The 18,037-nt window shown below is 35.3% G+C and overlaps 2 protein-coding genes across 2 annotated transcripts; both read right to left on the bottom strand.

Moving 5' to 3' along the window:
* Positions 1-3,105: 3,105 nt before the first annotated feature.
* Positions 3,106-7,882, bottom strand: LOC110930505 (short-chain dehydrogenase TIC 32, chloroplastic-like). The gene is made up of 8 exons (XM_022173818.2): positions 7,698-7,882; positions 4,660-4,891; positions 4,494-4,573; positions 4,227-4,380; positions 4,007-4,085; positions 3,770-3,854; positions 3,621-3,667; positions 3,106-3,468 (listed from the first exon to the last, which is right to left on the bottom strand). The coding sequence occupies exons 1-8, from the start codon at positions 7,804-7,806 to the stop codon at positions 3,304-3,306; spliced, it is 951 nt and encodes a 316-aa protein (XP_022029510.1). The 5' UTR covers positions 7,807-7,882; the 3' UTR covers positions 3,106-3,303.
* A 3,679-nt stretch (positions 7,883-11,561) lies between these two features.
* Positions 11,562-14,532, bottom strand: LOC110932465 (short-chain dehydrogenase TIC 32, chloroplastic-like). Its single transcript, XM_035987684.1, has 7 exons — positions 14,288-14,532; positions 14,115-14,194; positions 13,848-14,001; positions 13,607-13,685; positions 13,413-13,497; positions 13,272-13,318; positions 11,562-11,887 (listed from the first exon to the last, which is right to left on the bottom strand). Exons 1-7 carry the CDS (start codon positions 14,530-14,532, stop codon positions 11,723-11,725), a joined length of 855 nt encoding a protein of 284 aa, XP_035843577.1. The 3' UTR covers positions 11,562-11,722.
* Between the last annotated feature and the right edge of the window lie 3,505 nt (positions 14,533-18,037).

The following is an 18,037-nucleotide window of genomic DNA, read 5'->3' on the forward strand; positions in this document are numbered from 1 at the left end:
TTGATAATCATTGTGAACTTGAGAACAAGAAACTCAACAATGGTGGTAACAAGTCTGCTTATGACTTTGTTTACCTACCAATTGTTTTCAGAAAAGTTCTATTGCGTTTTTTGAGCAAGCACGACTGATGATAGATGACTTGCACTATTAGAAGGAAACTAAAACAAATGCTCAAACCAGGAAATCAACATCAAAGTAGATGTCTAATTGACGAACACGAACCACCATACCAAAAGGGATCATCAGTTCATGTCCAAATGATGAACATAAAGCACCAGTAAGGTGGCAATACACTTGCACCGCCCGATGCAAGGTTGTTTTCCTATAGATATCATCAATTGATGTCTTTTTACTTTGAAACAAATCCCATTTGTTCAGGTCAACCAACCAACTAATAAACACGAAGCAAGAGTAAAAGGCCTCGGCCTAGTATCTTCTCCAAACTGATTCCAAGAAGGACACTTTCCCTCTCTTGAGCACTTATTAGTCCAGCATTCCACCCACTTGCAACCTGCGCGTGGAAGCAACACTGAACTGGGGGGACTTGAAGGGGTATGATCCCAAATCTCGCACCAGGGTTGGGCGCGAGTGACCATCACCTGACTCATCGTCCCAATCAACAAAGGACTTGCCTCAGTTCGTGCGGGCACGCGCGAACTCGGTTTGCTTTCCCACTCGGGGAAAGATGAGAAATCTCACCTTGTGTATGAAAATGGCTGTTTTCGTGAACATACACGGGACGCGGTGATTGCTACTAAAGATGATAGTAATTTCCTACATTCGCTTTCTGTCAGACAAATTTCCATGCTGCAGTCCCTGCGCGGACGCGCGCGGGACGGCGAAGGAAGTACAGAGTGATATGGAGATGTGTTAACTTATATGTGCACAATTTACCGCACATGGCGGAGCTGCGCAAGCCTGCATCCTATTGTTATACAAGTGGAACTGTCACTTTGACTTCTATGACAAACTAGCAAGTGGTATGCCTGGGCACTGACAACAGCAGTCAACTGACCGCCTAAAGAGTAGCTGCCCAGCCCACGTGCATAAAGCTGATGGACGGACTGACAACCCCAACAGGCCACGTGGCGGGTGTTCCTTCATGCAATTGCTACAGCAGGACACGTGACAACACCTCCGCGTGCACCCAACACTCCCGTGACCTACGTTCCTGTCAAGTCTACGAAAAGCTGCAAGTTGTCAGTCAAGCCCTAGGCCCATCAAGCGGCCCATTGGCCCTTCTCCTTCACTCTTCGGCTATAAATACCCACTTCGAACCAGGTTTGAGGTAACGCTAATCTGCTCACTCACAATTACTACTTAACACTTTTCTTGCTTCCAAAGCAAATACTTATTCTCACGCCGGAGGGTGGTAACAAGGAGAAACCCCCACCCCATTGACCTTGTTGCGATTCACGGTGTGTTTTCATTGTGCAGGTGACAGATTAGAGGACGACCCAGCCATCGATCGAGGAAATGAGGGATTAGCCCTACTTGACGAGACTCGACCCATGGACTAACCTCTCGGTTACCCAGTGTTTCATCAGAAATTAAATTTAACAACCAAGTAAGCACAACTGAGTTACACCTATCCATTGATTAGCCAAGACTTCATCATCTTTTGATTTTTCACACTTACTATCTATAAAACCATACTTATTCTTAGCTTTTAAAGCTAATTTCATAGCACTAGACCATACAACATAATTATCTGTTCCTTTTAGTTTAATATTCACAATAGTTAAAGCACTCGAATCACTAGGATGCAAGTATAAAGGATCACCTAGTGATAATTGTGGTAGTGTGTTAGGGGGTGTTTGATATTCGGTTTCAAACTCGTTAAAGACGAGACTCGACCCGTGGACTAACCTTTCGGTTACCCATTGTTTCATCAGAAATTAAATTTAACAACCAAGTAAGCACAACTGAGTTACACCTATCCATTGATTAGCCAAGACTTCATCATCTTTTGATTTTTCACACTTACTATCTATAAAACCATACTTATTCTTAGCTTTTAAAGCTAATTTCATAGCACTAGACCATACAACATAATTCTCTGTTCCTTTTAGTTTAATACTCACAATAGTCAAAGCACTCGAATCACTAGGATGCAAGTATAAAGGATTACCTATATCAAGTTTGCTAATAAGGGTCTATGAAATACTACCAGTATCACCTATGATAACAACACAACAGATATCAACAACAAATATCAATATAAAAACAAACGAAATACAAGACTGTGTCAGGGACCCGATTCCAGGATCATCACTCTATAGTGGACAAGCCTTTACACAGCTGCAGACACACTAATTAGTAACAACCATGAAACAACCAACCAAACAGCAGAGATATAATCACAGAAAAGATGCAACAACTAGCACAAAGACTTGATCAAGTGTCGGTCCGACTAGCCCGGTAACAATAATGCCTAGGACATAATGCAATGATCAAAACTGAAATGACAGAGAGAAATTAACTCCTTCCTAGTGGATCTGAATCTGTAACCTTCTAGGGTTACAAATCACAGATCAGAAAGCCAAATATAAAATGGTCAGTTTGCCCTGAAACCTTCTAGAGTTTTAGAGGCTAACACAGAATGTAAGAACACCAGAAGATAAAAGGTCTTCCAACAAAGCCACCAAACCTAACTAGGGTTTCACCGCACTAGATCTGCACCAACACACTTCCCAAGTCCAAGATCCAAATTGTTCTTCGAGTAGAGAAGAACACAAACCCCAAATAATAAGAATCAAACCCTAAAACTCACAACGGAACAACCAAGATCAAAAATCAAGAGCCAATATAGCTCTGATACCATATAAAATGGTATGAAAATCAACATAGAACAACAAAGAAGCAACAAAACGGTGACAAAACTTTTATTGATTACCCAAACCAGAAAACTCTCAATCAAACCCTAGATCTCACAATTACGAGATCTGTGAAAATACAACAATTAGGTTCAACAGATTAGTATAATAAACACCTCATGCACAAAACAAGTTTTAACAACTTAACAATAAGCCCAACAACCTCTGAGCCCATTAGTGTGATCCATAAGTATACACTTTAGGCCATATGAATGATGTAGGAATTATATAAAATATGTAACAACATATTTTTAACAGAAAGTAATACCAAAAAACAGTTCAAATACAACATTACATAGAATTGAATACATGCACATTACACGACACCGCCTCGGTTCTTATAAAAAATCATACAAAAACAAAATCACAAATGAATAGATTACATGGACTGTTTTACAAAGGAACCACCAAACTAAGCTTGTCAAATTCACTTTGAATTGGTCAACTCCATACCGCATTCCCATAGTTTCTTTGCGAACTCAGGATCTCTGGCCTTACGACTCAGTTTAGCCACATTATTATCAGCAAAATACTCGCCGCTAACTCCTTTAACATTTGGGTTTAATGCCAAATAGCATGTGGTTGAAGCTCCCTGAAACCAAAATCAAGTAACAATGGTCACTTGTCAGTTATCACCTATTAGTTATAACAATCGACATCAATATTTTGTGGGTCATACCTCTGTTTGATCCGGACCCACAAAATGAAAATACTAAAAGATGCGAAAAGACATTTAGAACAAACCTGTGGGATATTCTTTTGAAAGTGTCTTGCGATTCCAAATACGCAGACTATGTCAAGAAAGTAGAAAGATAAGCTTAACATCGTAAACAAGGAAAAATGATAACTGTATTTTGAAAAAAAAAGCCATAAATCGCAAAATTAATAATTACCTGACATACAACTCGAGTGACGTGAAAGGTTGGTTGCAATGACTCCAGGATGCAATGAATTGACAGTTATGTCAGCCCCTTCTTCCTGTACTCGATGATGAACATGCAGTTTGTCACAACATAACTTAGCAACGACTCGTATATTGAAAAAACTAAGACCAAAGTTATTGATATAAGTGGAGGCTTTTTTTTTCTTTTTCAAATTGTGTGTGTGGTTATCGATCTTAAAATATTTACCTTGAGGCGCCTTGCTAGCTCATTAGCATGTAGAATATTTGCAAGCTTGGACTGCCCATATGCATAGTAACTTTGGTAGCTGAAAAGTTGACATATATGTTGTCAAATCCAGAAAATCCTCATTAAGTTTTGAATGTTTTATGTGGGTCCGACTTTAATCTGTAATATAGAAAACATGCTAAAGGAATTGAATGGCCTTTTTATAGTTTATAGTTAATACCTTTTTTTATCATTTAGCTTGTCGAACATGATTCCTTCTTTGTAAGTCACCGTATAAAGTTCTGATGAAACTATAACAATCCTCCCTTCTTTTCCACAGTTTTTAGCAGTATTTTTCATCGTATCCAACAACAGATTCGTCAAGTGGAAGTGTCCTAAATCATAAGAAAACACGGTTTCCATTATGACAATTTTATCCTAGGAGAAACAAAAGTGTGACATGTTAAACAAACATCACAATACATGATAACACTAGTCCAAGTCATACCAAGATAGTTAGTTGCAAACTGACTCTCAATTCCATCTTTGGTAAGGGTAAATGGAAGAGCCATCACTCCTGCATTGCAACTACAAACGGCAAAAAACAATCAGTTAGACTTGTAACTTCAAATTAAACTTTAGATACGATTAAAAGAAAGTGTATCGTATCTTACATGAGGATGTTGAGGGGTAGACCCTTGGAAATGTACTCATTTGCAAAGTTTCTAACAGATTCCAGTGAACTCACATCAAGCTCCATAACATCAATGGTAGCATTAGGGCAGCCCTTTATTATGTTTTCCTTACATTTTGTAGCGGATTCCACATTCCTGGCTGCCATAACTACATGTACACCGCGCAAAGCAAGCACACGCGCGGTTTCCAGCCCAATACCACTTGTAGGACCTGAACATGTCAAGATATTAGACAATGAAAATCAAAGAAACAAATTAAACATAACAATATCATAATGTTTATATACATAACGTTTTATGGATAAACATTTTTTCGTTCACATCTTGGTTGGCAGAATATTGTGGGGCTCACGATTATAAAAAAAAACGGTAGGGGTTTGGTGTATTGTCTTTATTGGTAATGGACAAAAAAAAATAATAAGTTAATTACACTGTTTTCAAACTTCTAGGAATTATGTGATTATATTTGTTTAGTCACTGGGCCCCACAACGAGCCTATCTACATTTTCTAAGGCTTTTGGGTGTGGGGAAGGCCCAGGCCCGTCACGGCTCATCGGGGTCGTCCACACCCCCTCCCCCACAGCTCTGTTCCGTCGGTTTTGTCGGCCAAGAGACGAAGGCGACGATCCTCTCTTTCTTTTATCCATTACACACATATATCCCTGTAGTTCAAAGAAAAAATAGAAGAAAAGGCACACCCTGTTTTTTTAGCTGGGCTTTTTCAAAGTTATTTTGTGCCTAGAACTATTATTTTGTGTCCCAGTTTATATAGACATCAACTAATCAACATCCAAACTTAAAAATCATATAAGTGGAGAACTTCTTTAATTTAGTATTAAAAATATATAAATATTTTTGTTTTGTTATTGTTTATAGTTTAGTTAACAACTTGATCACCGTTCTATTTAATATCCTGTTTAATCTAATGTAGAGGTCTATTTTTATTATGTACTAGTATTAAGCCCCTGCGTTGCAGCGATTGTCGTAAAACTGTGTCAAGTAGTATCAATGCTATACCATTATCAGCGATCACCAACACCGGAAAACTCGTAAAAACAAAATAAATAAAAACGGAAAAAAAATAAAGCCGAGCGAAAAGCAGACGTAAAATCTTTAAATTACGCACGCTCGTTGTAGAGAAATTAAATCGAAACATAAAACATAGAAAAAATAACTAAGTTAATCTAGGACCCGTGCGTTGCGACGAACGTGTCAAACGGAGAAAAATAGATGTGTTTTGACGGGCCAAACGGGAAAAATATACGAAAAATGTTGAACCCCACACGCACGTTGTGGTGCGTTAACTCACAAAATTTACAACGAAACGAAACGAAAAGCTTGGGAATGATGAAAAGTATGGTGGAAAAAAATTGAAAATTAAAAAGAGTTGGGGTTAAATTGGAAAAGATGAAAAACTTTAGATTAATATGTAAAAAACAAAGGGTCTAAATTGCAAAAATATAAAAGTTTTGGGTAATATTATTAATAAGTAAAAAACAAAGGGTCTAAAACAAAGGATATTAATAATTTATTAGATATTAGATTTAGATATTTATAATATTATTAATTGGATTTATTAATATTAAAATAAAGATGAGGATAAAGATAAAGATAAGTGATATTTATATATATATATATTAGTTATTAGTATTAAAAGAAATATTTTAATTAAATAAATATAAATAAAATTTATGTGGTTGAAGGAGAGAATGTCATGTGTCATTATTTGTAGTCTTTTATTAATATTTAGATTAGATTGTTTTAAATTATAAGCTGTGTTTAATGTTTTTTTTTACGTTAAGTTTAAAAAAAATTCTGAATTAAAAAAATAAACAAAAAGAAAGGAGGTTCATCCTCCACACCCTTGGCTCATCCCCCATCACCGATAACGTGGCAGCTGACGTGGAGGGTCATCCCTTGAAGATGAGGCTCCTTCTAGGGATGTTCAGAATTCGATTTGGATTCAAAAAATTCAAAATTCGACTCGATTCGAATTCGATTAATGAGGTTCGAATTCGAGTTAAATCGATTACGAAATTATTAATTTTCAACTCGATTCTATTCGAAATTTGAATTCAATTTATATATAATTTTTTAATATATTTATACACACACATATAAATTCTAAACTTGACTCGATTCTATTCGAAATTCGAATTCAATTTATAAATAATTTTTTAATATATTTATACACACACATATAAATTCTAAACTTGACCAAAGTATAAAGTACATCCATAAATGATAAGTTTATTATTTATAACATTACCAAGCCTACTGACAAAAAGCTCATACTACTCCTTTCTTAATTTTTACTAACTTTAATCGCTACTAGTAACCAACATATCTTCTAAATTTTGGTGTTTTGACATCTTGATAGTTAATTAAATTTGCAGCTTACAGTATTTTATTATGAATATAATTAGTTTGTGGTAATTTTAAAAATTAAAGTAAAATAATTTGTTGTTTAGAGTGAATTTGAGTTAAATCAAATTTATTGATTTCGGTTTGAGTTCGATTTGAATTCGAGTTTCAAATACTAATCGAATCAAATATGAATACAGGTAAAAAAATAAAAATTCGAAAATTCGTTATTTGATTCGATGAACACCCCTAGCTCCTCCACACCCTTTAGTCTAATTGGTGTTCCATATCTATTCTTATCATTTGTTCAGAAATTTGCAAACACAATTTCATAACTCAAGTTTTAATATTTGCTGCATAAAGAAAGAGGGTGGATAAGTTGCAACCTATGGATATATGATTGATACAAATAAATCAACTTCTTCACACTTTAAGCATTAAAAAGATGGAATCACAAGCAATATTCATCAGTCACTTGATGAAACAAACTCATAAAACAAAGCACAAAATCAAGGTTCTTTTCACAGTTCATGTGCTAGTTTCTGTTCCACTGGATGGAAAAAGAAAATCCCAGATGAATTATTGAAGAAACATACTTAAAAGTGACATAAAGTTTGAATCTTTAAGATAAAAGAGAGAAAAAAAAAAGAAACCTGTAATGATGGCAGTTAAACCATGACCATCAACCTCTTTTGTAACATCTTCAGCTGTGTTTTTTGCAGAGAAACCAGATTTTCCCTTGAATGCAATTAGCCAAGTCATGTTAATTTACACCTTTCTTTTCAAGAAATAAATACTACAAAGTTGGTTTTTGTTTTCTTTTGTAGTGATTTGCTCAAGAGTTTGTGACAAGTTATGCCAACATAGCATCAGTTATATACACTCAAAGAATCTGGGTCAATCGTTGACCTTGTACAGGTGTGTCAGGGGCAAATTCGTAAAGTTTAAAGAATTGACAACAAATGATTTGCTGTTCAAGCTGCCATTTATGACTTGTAAAAAGAATTCCCACATAAAACCTTCATGATTAAGATATATAGATAAATAATTCATATGACTTTACTAGATGATTTAATCAAAATAAATAAAAGTTGTTACCACAGAAGTTTATATGAAAATACCATTAAGTCTGATAAAACCAAAACAAGATATGTTATATACAAATGACTTTTCTGTCAAGTTTATGATTTAATCTAAATAAAAAAAATTTCTACCATAAAAGTTTATTTTAAGATCAATAACGTTGATAAAACCAAAACAAAATTTAGATTTTTTTAACGTGAATTTGAACTGAATTAGACAGCGTAACAATTAGTGGATACCCTACCAATATAATTTTTGATTCCAATAATAGAGATAGTAACATGAATTATAATTTTTTTATTCCAATTCAAATAATAGAGATTAGGTAAGAACAAACTAAAAAATTCAATTGGATACCCTACCATTAAGTTTTGTAATTTACTATAGGGAGAAAATAATAATAATATATCTTCAATTGTAATGGGTATCGGGATTATTATATATTTAAACCTTTGATTCCGCCACTAATCTTGTTATCTAATGATTCTGTGTGCATTATTGTAAACAAATATTGCCTTTGTACGAACCACTAGTTGGATTCCTGCGCTTCGCGGCAGGCTTTGAGTCGGCATCGACTCGGTTCGCTAAGTATAGGTTTGATACATGCACTCGATATAACTACCAATAGAGATACGTCCAAAAGGATATCGGCACATGTTTCACATTGATCGAAAACTATAGAAACAAATGCCGGTATCGATGTTATTCGGGTGGGCATTTGGTTTGGTCATGTTACTCACTATAACATACGGTAGTACATTACTAAAAAACTCTATTACCAATATAACTCTATTTTCAATCACTTTTATACCGCAACGTCGAGAAAACCATAAAAATGAATACATATTAGTACCGATATAGCTCGAACAATATTGGCTCGGTTCATCACAATAAAGAACAAAAAAATCAACTATATTTACCCGTTCGATCAAAAGTTTGATCGAATCGTAGATAAAAATAAACATGTTGAAACAGTGCATTCAAAATTGTATATTATGTTACTCGGATAACAAAAATGGTAAAAGATGTAACTGTATATAAAAATCTCAATGAATTTGTATCACCATATTGAGAAAACCATAAAACTCAATACAACACCGGTTTTGATATTCCTTCAAATAAATTTTATCATAGATAAAAATAAACGCATCATAATGGTATACTCAAAATGTTATTAAACGTCATAACATATTACTCAAATAACGAAAAAACTAACTGGCTTATAAAACGTCGTATTATATTGCTTAAATAACGAAAAGGATAAAGGACATCATTTTATATTACTGTGTAAAACTCTGTTTTAAATAAAATTTATATATACACACAAATAAAAATAAACACATTAGAATAAAATGCTCAGAATTTTATAAATATTAAATTATTTAAATTATAAACGCAAAACGTAATCTAATCCAAATGAATTACAATATTAAAATATTATATTAAAATAATTATAAAAAACCCAAACTATGTTTGATGCATTCCATTACAACTCTTTTTTTAAAAAGTAATTAAAAAATTAAAAAAAAAGCTAAAAATGTGATTGGTCTAAATAATTGAGCTACTGTGCAAGTTTTTTTTTTTTTTTTTTGAACGGCAACAATTCTATATATATAAATATATAGGACCAGCAAGAAGCTGGAGAAAAACAACTTACAACGAAAACAAAAGAGCTAAAAACGAACACACGGGGACTTATATAACGTCCGCTACATCAAAAAGAATCCATTTCTCCCAGCTAATGGGATTGATCTTCGCCCTATTACAAACCTAAAGAAAGGCATCCTCTTTAATTAATCCCAACTTGTTCTAAATAGGAATGAACGAATCGTAAAAAACCTTTGCATTAGAGCGTGCCATATTTTCCATGTTGCCGCGGCTGTGGTGTATACAAGACGCTTCCACCTTTTACTCCCTGGGTTATCCATAATATTCTTTAGGATTCGTTCTAAGGTAGAGTAGCTTTCGGGTGGTTTAAGCTTAAGCCATCTAAAAACATTCCACCACAAACCTCAAACCCAAATACATGAGGCAAAGCCATGATTCAGGTCTCCGACTAATAAACCGCATCTTGGACAGGAGGTATCCGTCAAGTTGATACCCCTACTCACAAGGCCTTTTCTCGACGCAACCTTTCCCAAAATAGCCATCCACATCAGAAAGTTACATTTAGGAGGGGCCCATGTGTTCCCCCAGAACTTCCAAGTGGCATGTGACTGACTTTCGGCTTCAACTATACCCTTTGAATGAGAAATTATCACCGAACTGATTCGCCCAACACCACTCATCTTTCACATCCTTAAGGCCGTGATTTTGGAGACGACCCATAAGATTCGAGAGCTGGTCCCACTCGGTTCCAGAAATGCGAGCTCTTGTCCATTCCCACCTCCATTGAATAATCGAACCTGTCCCGTAACATGGTCCGCAACACTACCATTTTTGTTCTTCGCGATATGGTACAAACTCGTGTAAACAACCTTAAAAGTTTAAAATTGAATATACATATTTGTATAATTCAAGATTTAACAATATACATATATGTATATGGTCAATTTTAAACTATACATATTTGTATATTATGAATAACTTAGGAAATGTGTGGTCCAGAGTGCTTCTTAAGTTTCTCAAATATGATAGACTTCTCTTAGGATCCCTACCATATATATATATATATATATATATAGTTATAAGGTTAAAAAATAACAAGGAATATATTTTGTTAATTAATCATGGCTGACAAATTGTTTTGACATAGAATATAGCTATCATAAATTTTATCATTATGCAATACATGTTGAAATTATAGTTTTATAATAAATTTGTCCAAATTACCATTCTGTATGGCTTATTGGTAAGTCTTAGAAAAGCTTCAGGTTTTAAATAAGTAGATAACAAACATTTGAAAACACACTAAGTTGATATTTGTATGTCATATATAATATGCATAACAAAAGGAAAAGGAGTATTGAGTTCTAACAAATATGAATTAGGTATTCGAAGGTGTAGCCGTGTAGAGGATACCTCTATAATTGGATCTTTGAGCCCCTTATCCACAATGATTTGGCCCACCTATATATTACATATGGAGCTTAATTCCGACTTTCAGGGGATCTCTTCCCTAATCATTTTGGTCTAGATAATTACCCTGTACACTTATACTCTCCCATCTTCTCTATTTACTCTCATATGCATTCATATTTATTATATTAAATCCTAAACTAACTTAAACGTCAGATGGTGTCTCGATCTCTAATCCCTTCCAGCGGGTTCTCATTGATGTGTGTAGTTCCATAGAAGATCGGAGAAGATGAACTGTAGTTGGTCCATCTCCTCAACCGTTCTAACTTGTAGCGATCTGGATAGCCTCTAGTGGATCCTTGTAGCAACAGAAGGCATGCATTTTAGCACGCAAAAAATATAACACGAGACTGAAAGTAATACCAAAAGACAGTTCAAATACATTACATAGAATTGAATACATGCACATTACACGACACCGCACTGGTTCTTATAAAAAAAATTATACAAAAACAAAATCACAAAAGAATAGAAAACATGGACTATTTTACAAAGGAACCACCAAAATAAGTTTGTTTCACTTTGACTTGGTCAACTCCATACCGCATTCCCATAGTTTCTTTGCCAACTCAGCATCTCTGGCCTTACGATTCGCTTTAGCCACATTATTGTCAACAAAATACTCGCCGCTAACTCCTTTAACCTTTGGGTTTAATGCCAAATAACAGGTGGTTGAAGCTCCCTGAAACAAAATCAAGTAACAATGGTCAATTGTCAGTTATCAGCTATTGGTTACAACAGACCGACATCAATATTTTGTGGGTCATATCTCTGTTTGATCCAGACCCACAAAATGAAAATACTAATGAGTAAATTATAAAAACCGTTCTTTATGTTCACACCAAATTGCAAACTATGTCTTTTATCTTCAAAACATGCAAAAAAACGTACTCGACGTTTGCAAAACCTTGCAGGTTATGTTCTTTAGCCCTAACTAAGTTAATTTTTATGGTTAAATCTGACAAAGTGGACCCTATCTGAAGGGTAAATTAGTCTTTTTACCATATGCATTTATATAAAACAATACTAGAAAAAGCATATAAAAGTTTTTTCAAGATCCAAAATCAAGATCGAAAATCAATCTGACCAGATCTCTCCCTCCTCCCCTATCTCTCTCTCTCTATCTCTCTCTCACACACCCACCACTATCACCAACACCATTTACACACAGTCACCATCTCCACCGCTCCTCCACTATCACTATCACCACCGCACCTCCACTATCACCACCGAACCTCCACCACCATCGACCACCGTACCTCCATCATCACCACCAAACCTCCATCACCGTCAACACCTCCACCACCGCACCTCCACTCCTGCTGCAAAACCCCCACCACAGTCAACACCTCCACCACCGTCAACACCCCCACCAACGACGGTCACCGGTGGATCTAAACAAATCATCAAAATATGAAACAAATCGAACTTTTCTATTCAATCACACCTCAATCAAACCACCAATTATTACAGATCCGAAATGAAACCCTAAAGGTTAAAGGAGTTAGCGGTGAAGTGGTGGTAGTGGCAAGTGGGTTGTGGTGGTGGTGGCAAGTGGGTTGTGGTGGTGGTAGGATAGTTAGAGAGAGAGAGAGAGAGAAGGAGGGGGCGATCTGCGGTGAAGTTGTGGTGGTGGCAGGTGGGTGGTGGTGGTGGCGGCGGCGGCAGGTGGGTGGTGGTGGCGGCGGCAGGTGGGTTGTGGTGGTGGTAGGATTGTTAGAGAGAGAGAGGAGGGTATGTTATATGATGTTTGCATATATTCATAAGTATACATATAATTTTAAAGATAATTGTTTTATTTATTGTTTTTTATGATTATTTATTTTAACATTTAGGTAAAATGACCAAAATACCCCTTATGTGGGGTCCACTTACTTAGATTTAACCATAAAAACTAACTGAGTTAGGGCTAAAGGACGTAACATGTAAGGTTTGCAAACATCGAGTACGTTTTTGTACTTTTTTAAGACAAAGGGCACATTTGCAATTTAATGTTAACATAAAGGGCGAGTTTTGTAATTTACTCAAATACTAATAGATGCAGAAAGAAAAAAAAAAGAACAAACCTGTGGGATATTCTTTTGAAAGTGTCTGATGACTCCAAATAAGCAGACTATGTCAAGAAAGTAGAAAGATAAGCTTAACATCGTAAACAAGGAAAAAAATTTTTGAAAAAAAAAACCATAAATAGCAAAATTAATAATTACTTGACATACAGCTCGAGTGACGTGAAAGGTTTGTTGCAATGAGTCCAGGATGCAATGAATTAACAGTTATGTCAGCCCCTTCTTCCTGTACTCGATGATGAATATGCAGTTTGTCACAACACAACTTAGCAAAGACCGTATATTGAAAAAACTAAGACCAAAGTTATTGATATAAGTAGAAGCTTTTTTTTTACCTTGAGGCGCCTTGCTAGCTCATTAGCATGTAGAATATTTGCAAGCTTGGACTGCCCATATGCAAGGTAACTGTTGTAGCTGAAAAGTTGACAAATGGATATTAGGTGAATTCTAGTACCATATATGTTATCAAATCCAGAAAATCGTCATTAAGTTTTGAATGTTTTATGTGGGTACGACTTTAATCTGTAATATAGAAAACATGCTAAAGGAACGGCCTTTATAGTTTATAGTTAATACCATTTTTCATCATTTAGCTTGTCGAACATGATTCCTTCTTTGTAAGTCATCTTATAAAGTTCTGATGAAACTATAACAATCCTTCCTTCTTTTCCACAGTTTTTAGCAGTATTTTTCATCGTATCTAACAACAGATTCGTCAAATGGAAGTGTCCTAAATCATAAGAAAACACGGTTTCCATTATGACAATTTTATCCTAGGAGAAACAAAAGTGTGACATGTGAAACAAACATCACAATACATGATAACATTAGTCCAAGTCATACCAAGATAGTTAGTTGCAAACTGACTCTCAATTCCATCTTTGGTAAGGGTAAATGGAAGAGCCATCACCCCTGCATTGCAACTACAAACGACAAAAAACAATCAATTAGACTTGTAAGTTGTAACTTTAAATTAAACTTTAGATACGATTAAAAGAAAGTGTAACGTCTCTTACACGAGGATGTTGAGGGGTAGACCCTTGGAAATGTACTCATTTGCAAAGTTTCTGACAGATTCCAATGAGCTCAAATCAAGCTCCATAACATCAATGGTAGCATTAGGGCAGCCCTTTATTATGTCTTCCTTACATTTTGTAGCGGCTTTCACATTCCTGGCTGCCATAACTACATGTACACCACGCAAAGCAAGCACACGCGCGGTTTCCAGCCCAATACCACTTGTAGGACCTGAACATATCATTTTTTTAAGATGATGAAAATTAAAGAAAGAAAAACATAACAATCTCATAATGTTTATAAATATAACTATTTATGGATATATAGCTTAATCCGAAAAACCCCTATTGAGTAATCTATATAGTACAAAATGTTAAGTTTCAAACTTTAGATATTTAAGTGACCCACAAAATGTCCTTTCATCTTGAGAAGTTCAAAGATAATCACTTTTTTAGGAAGCACAAAGTTGGTACATCAAAACTTAAAAGAAAAAACATTCTAATCACTTTTTTTAACCTGGATAAACCTTTTTCTTTTTGAATAACAGAACAGAAAAGTTGCAAGATTCAATCATAAGATCGGTTAAAAGTCAAATCGTGAAACTCAGGGTTGACCGAGTGGTTTGAGATTACAATAAACATTTCTGAGTTCACATCTTGGTGTGCCTAATTGCCAATTAAGCAAGATTATCAACAAGTCACAAGTTCGAATCCAGTTTCTATCTTTAACCTCTAGAAGGTCACCTACCCAACGCAAGTTGTGTTTTACTTAGGGGCTGTTTGACAACTTCTGAATGATTAAGTGCTGAACTAATAAGAGGTCTAAACCATTAAGTGCTTAACTCGTAAGATGTTTGAACCATTAAGACACAGTATAATGCTTAACTGTTCAGAGGCAAATGTCTGACCAACTCAGATTATAGGTCTTAACCATTCAGACTCTGTATACTGTTTAACTATTCAGAGGCAAATGTCTGAACCATTCAGTGTTAAACCAGTAATAGGTCTAAACTTTTAAGAGCCTCATAAAAAGCTAAACAAACAGCCATTTAGTTTCATTGGTTTGACAGGGTATTTGTGGGGTCTAAAACAATCCTATGGCAGGTTCTCACGGTTATAAAAAAAAGGTAGGGGGTTTGGTGTATGGTCGTGAGACACGTAAATATAGTTTGGAAAAAAAATACACACGTGGTGGGAAAAAAAATACACACGTAAATATAGTTTGCAAATCTTCTTCGAACCAACCTTAATACCCCATCTCAAACACCAAAACAAACCTTATCCGATAGCCTTAAGATCAGTATCAAGCTGAATAGTCAAAATTACGCTCTATGGGCTCGAATGATTCGAGTCGCTATAGGGGGGAAATCTAAGAGCCTGTTGAGCCATATTACAGGAAAACCTGCCCAACCAGATCCGTCAGATGAACAATACGAGCAGTGGGAATAGGACGATCTAGTCGTGTTCTCGTGGCTCATACAAAACATTGAACCAGGGTTAGCCGGTAACCTCACCGAGTTTCCCACTGCAAAGGCGTTGTGGGACGCATTGGTGGTTACATATAGCAGTGGGAAAGATAAACTACAAACCTTCGATTTACACGTCAAAGCAAACGAACTCAAGCAAAACGGCTCCGCTCTTGAAGATTTCTGGATCAAGTTACAAGGCATTTGGGGAGAAATAGATCGAAGGGATCCGAATCCAATGACCTGCTCTGCTGACATAGCAACATATAACAATATCAGGTCTGAACAAAAATTATTCCAATTCCTGAATGCTCTTGATAGGAAGTTTGACCCAGTCAAAAGAGAAATCCTTCGGTGGGATCCCCTTCCCTCGGTTGAGCAAGCCTACGCAGCTGTAAGGAAGGAGATGGCACATCAAGGAATCCTTGGTACCATCTCTGAAACTTCTCAGTCCGGCGTGGCCGCGGGGCTTGTCGCTGGCGAAATCACTGAAATCGATGGACAGGGGTTAATCACGAAGGGACAGCGGCGGTCAGACTTCACTGGAAAGTCATCATCCCGAATCGACAAATCCAAACTGAAATGTAGTCACTGTGATATGAGGGGACACACCAAAGAGCAATGCTTTAAAATCGTGGGTTTCCCTGACTGGTGGAGTGACAACCACAAAACTAAGAACCCGAATCAAGAGGGGAAGGTTGTCATTGCCATAGGTAACAACAGCGATGAGAAGGATGGCGGCAGTAATGCTTCTAAAGAAATAATTAGTGTTCAAAATGAAGGCACATCTGAGGTTGAAGATCAGGATGGATGGACGTGGCACTGAGCATCCTAAAAGTCGAAGTATTACGTTCCAAGAAAAAAAACCCAAAAAAAACCAAAACCCCAAAACCAAAACCCCAAAACCAAAACCCAAAAATCAAAAACCAAAAAACCAAAACCCAAAAAACCAAAACCCAAAAAAAAAAAAAAGACCAAAACCCCAAAACCAAAACCCAAAAAAACCAAAAAACCTAAAAACCAAAAAACCCAAAAACCAGAAACCAAAAAACCCAAAAACCAAAAACCAAAAAAAAAAAAAACCGAAAACCCAAATCAAAACCAAATGCCAAAACCCAAATGGCCAAGTTGAATTTTGGAAATCCCATAATTCAACTTGAGGGGGAGTGTTAGGAAAAGAAAAAAATAGTTTAGAAAAATAATGGATTCTTGACATCGTCTCTATATTTAAATATTTCCTTTTTATTTATTCTTGTAATGCCTATAAATAAAGGCTTGTTTTCTAGGTTTTGATGCAAGAATTATCAATAAAATTCAGTTTTTGATTATCATTCACAACAAAGTGGATCTTTTTTTTAGGATTTTTGTAGTAATTTGCTCCAATGTTGTGTGACAAGTTATGCCAACAAAGAATCAGTTATATACATACACTCAGAAGGATCTGGATTGACCTTGTACACGTGTGTCAGGGGCAAATTTGTAAATAAACAATAAATAAAAGAATGACAACGATAATTTGCTGTTCAAGTTGCCATTTATGACTTGTGAGAAAAAAAAAACGAGATAGAAGTTGCTTCTTCTTCTTCTTCTTCAGTTTAAGATGTGAATGGAAGATTCCACATATGTGGACTTTCATTATTGTGGTTTTTGGAGTAAACATAACATATAATTCATATTTTATTATGGTTTTTGGTGTAAACATAACATATAATTCTTTTTTTTTCTTAGGTACGATATAACCTAAATTACTTAATTTAAAGCAATCAATCTTATCAAGTCATCTTACTTTTTTTTATGGAAACTACTCAAACTAAAAGGTGGTGGGTGTTCAGAATTCGTGTCGAATTCGAAAAATTCGAAATTCGTTTAAATTCGATTCGATTACGTTTCGATAATAAGAATTCGAATTCGATTCAATTTGAGTCAAGTAAATCGAATATGAATCGAATACGAATTAACAATTTCAAATTTGATTCGATTCGAAATTCGAATAAAAATTATACATTTTTATTTATTATTTTTATATATAATACATATGTAACTTTTATTAAGCTATACTACAAATTATTTTCAAAATTTATTCCAAGTATTAAAATTACCCATTACCAAACCAACTACACGACCCGTAACTAAAACCTAAGTAACAAATCAATCAATATATTTCTAACCCTAAAATATTAACTTGTAATGTGTAGTGGTTATTCCTGACTTCTCGTTTTGAATTTTAGATTTATGATACATTATTTGGAACTGTTGTAATATGATATCGTACTTTATGGTTGCT

The sequence above is a fragment of the Helianthus annuus genome, chromosome 3 (assembly GCF_002127325.2).
Source record: "Helianthus annuus cultivar XRQ/B chromosome 3, HanXRQr2.0-SUNRISE, whole genome shotgun sequence".
Taxonomy (NCBI): Eukaryota; Viridiplantae; Streptophyta; class Magnoliopsida; order Asterales; family Asteraceae; genus Helianthus; species Helianthus annuus.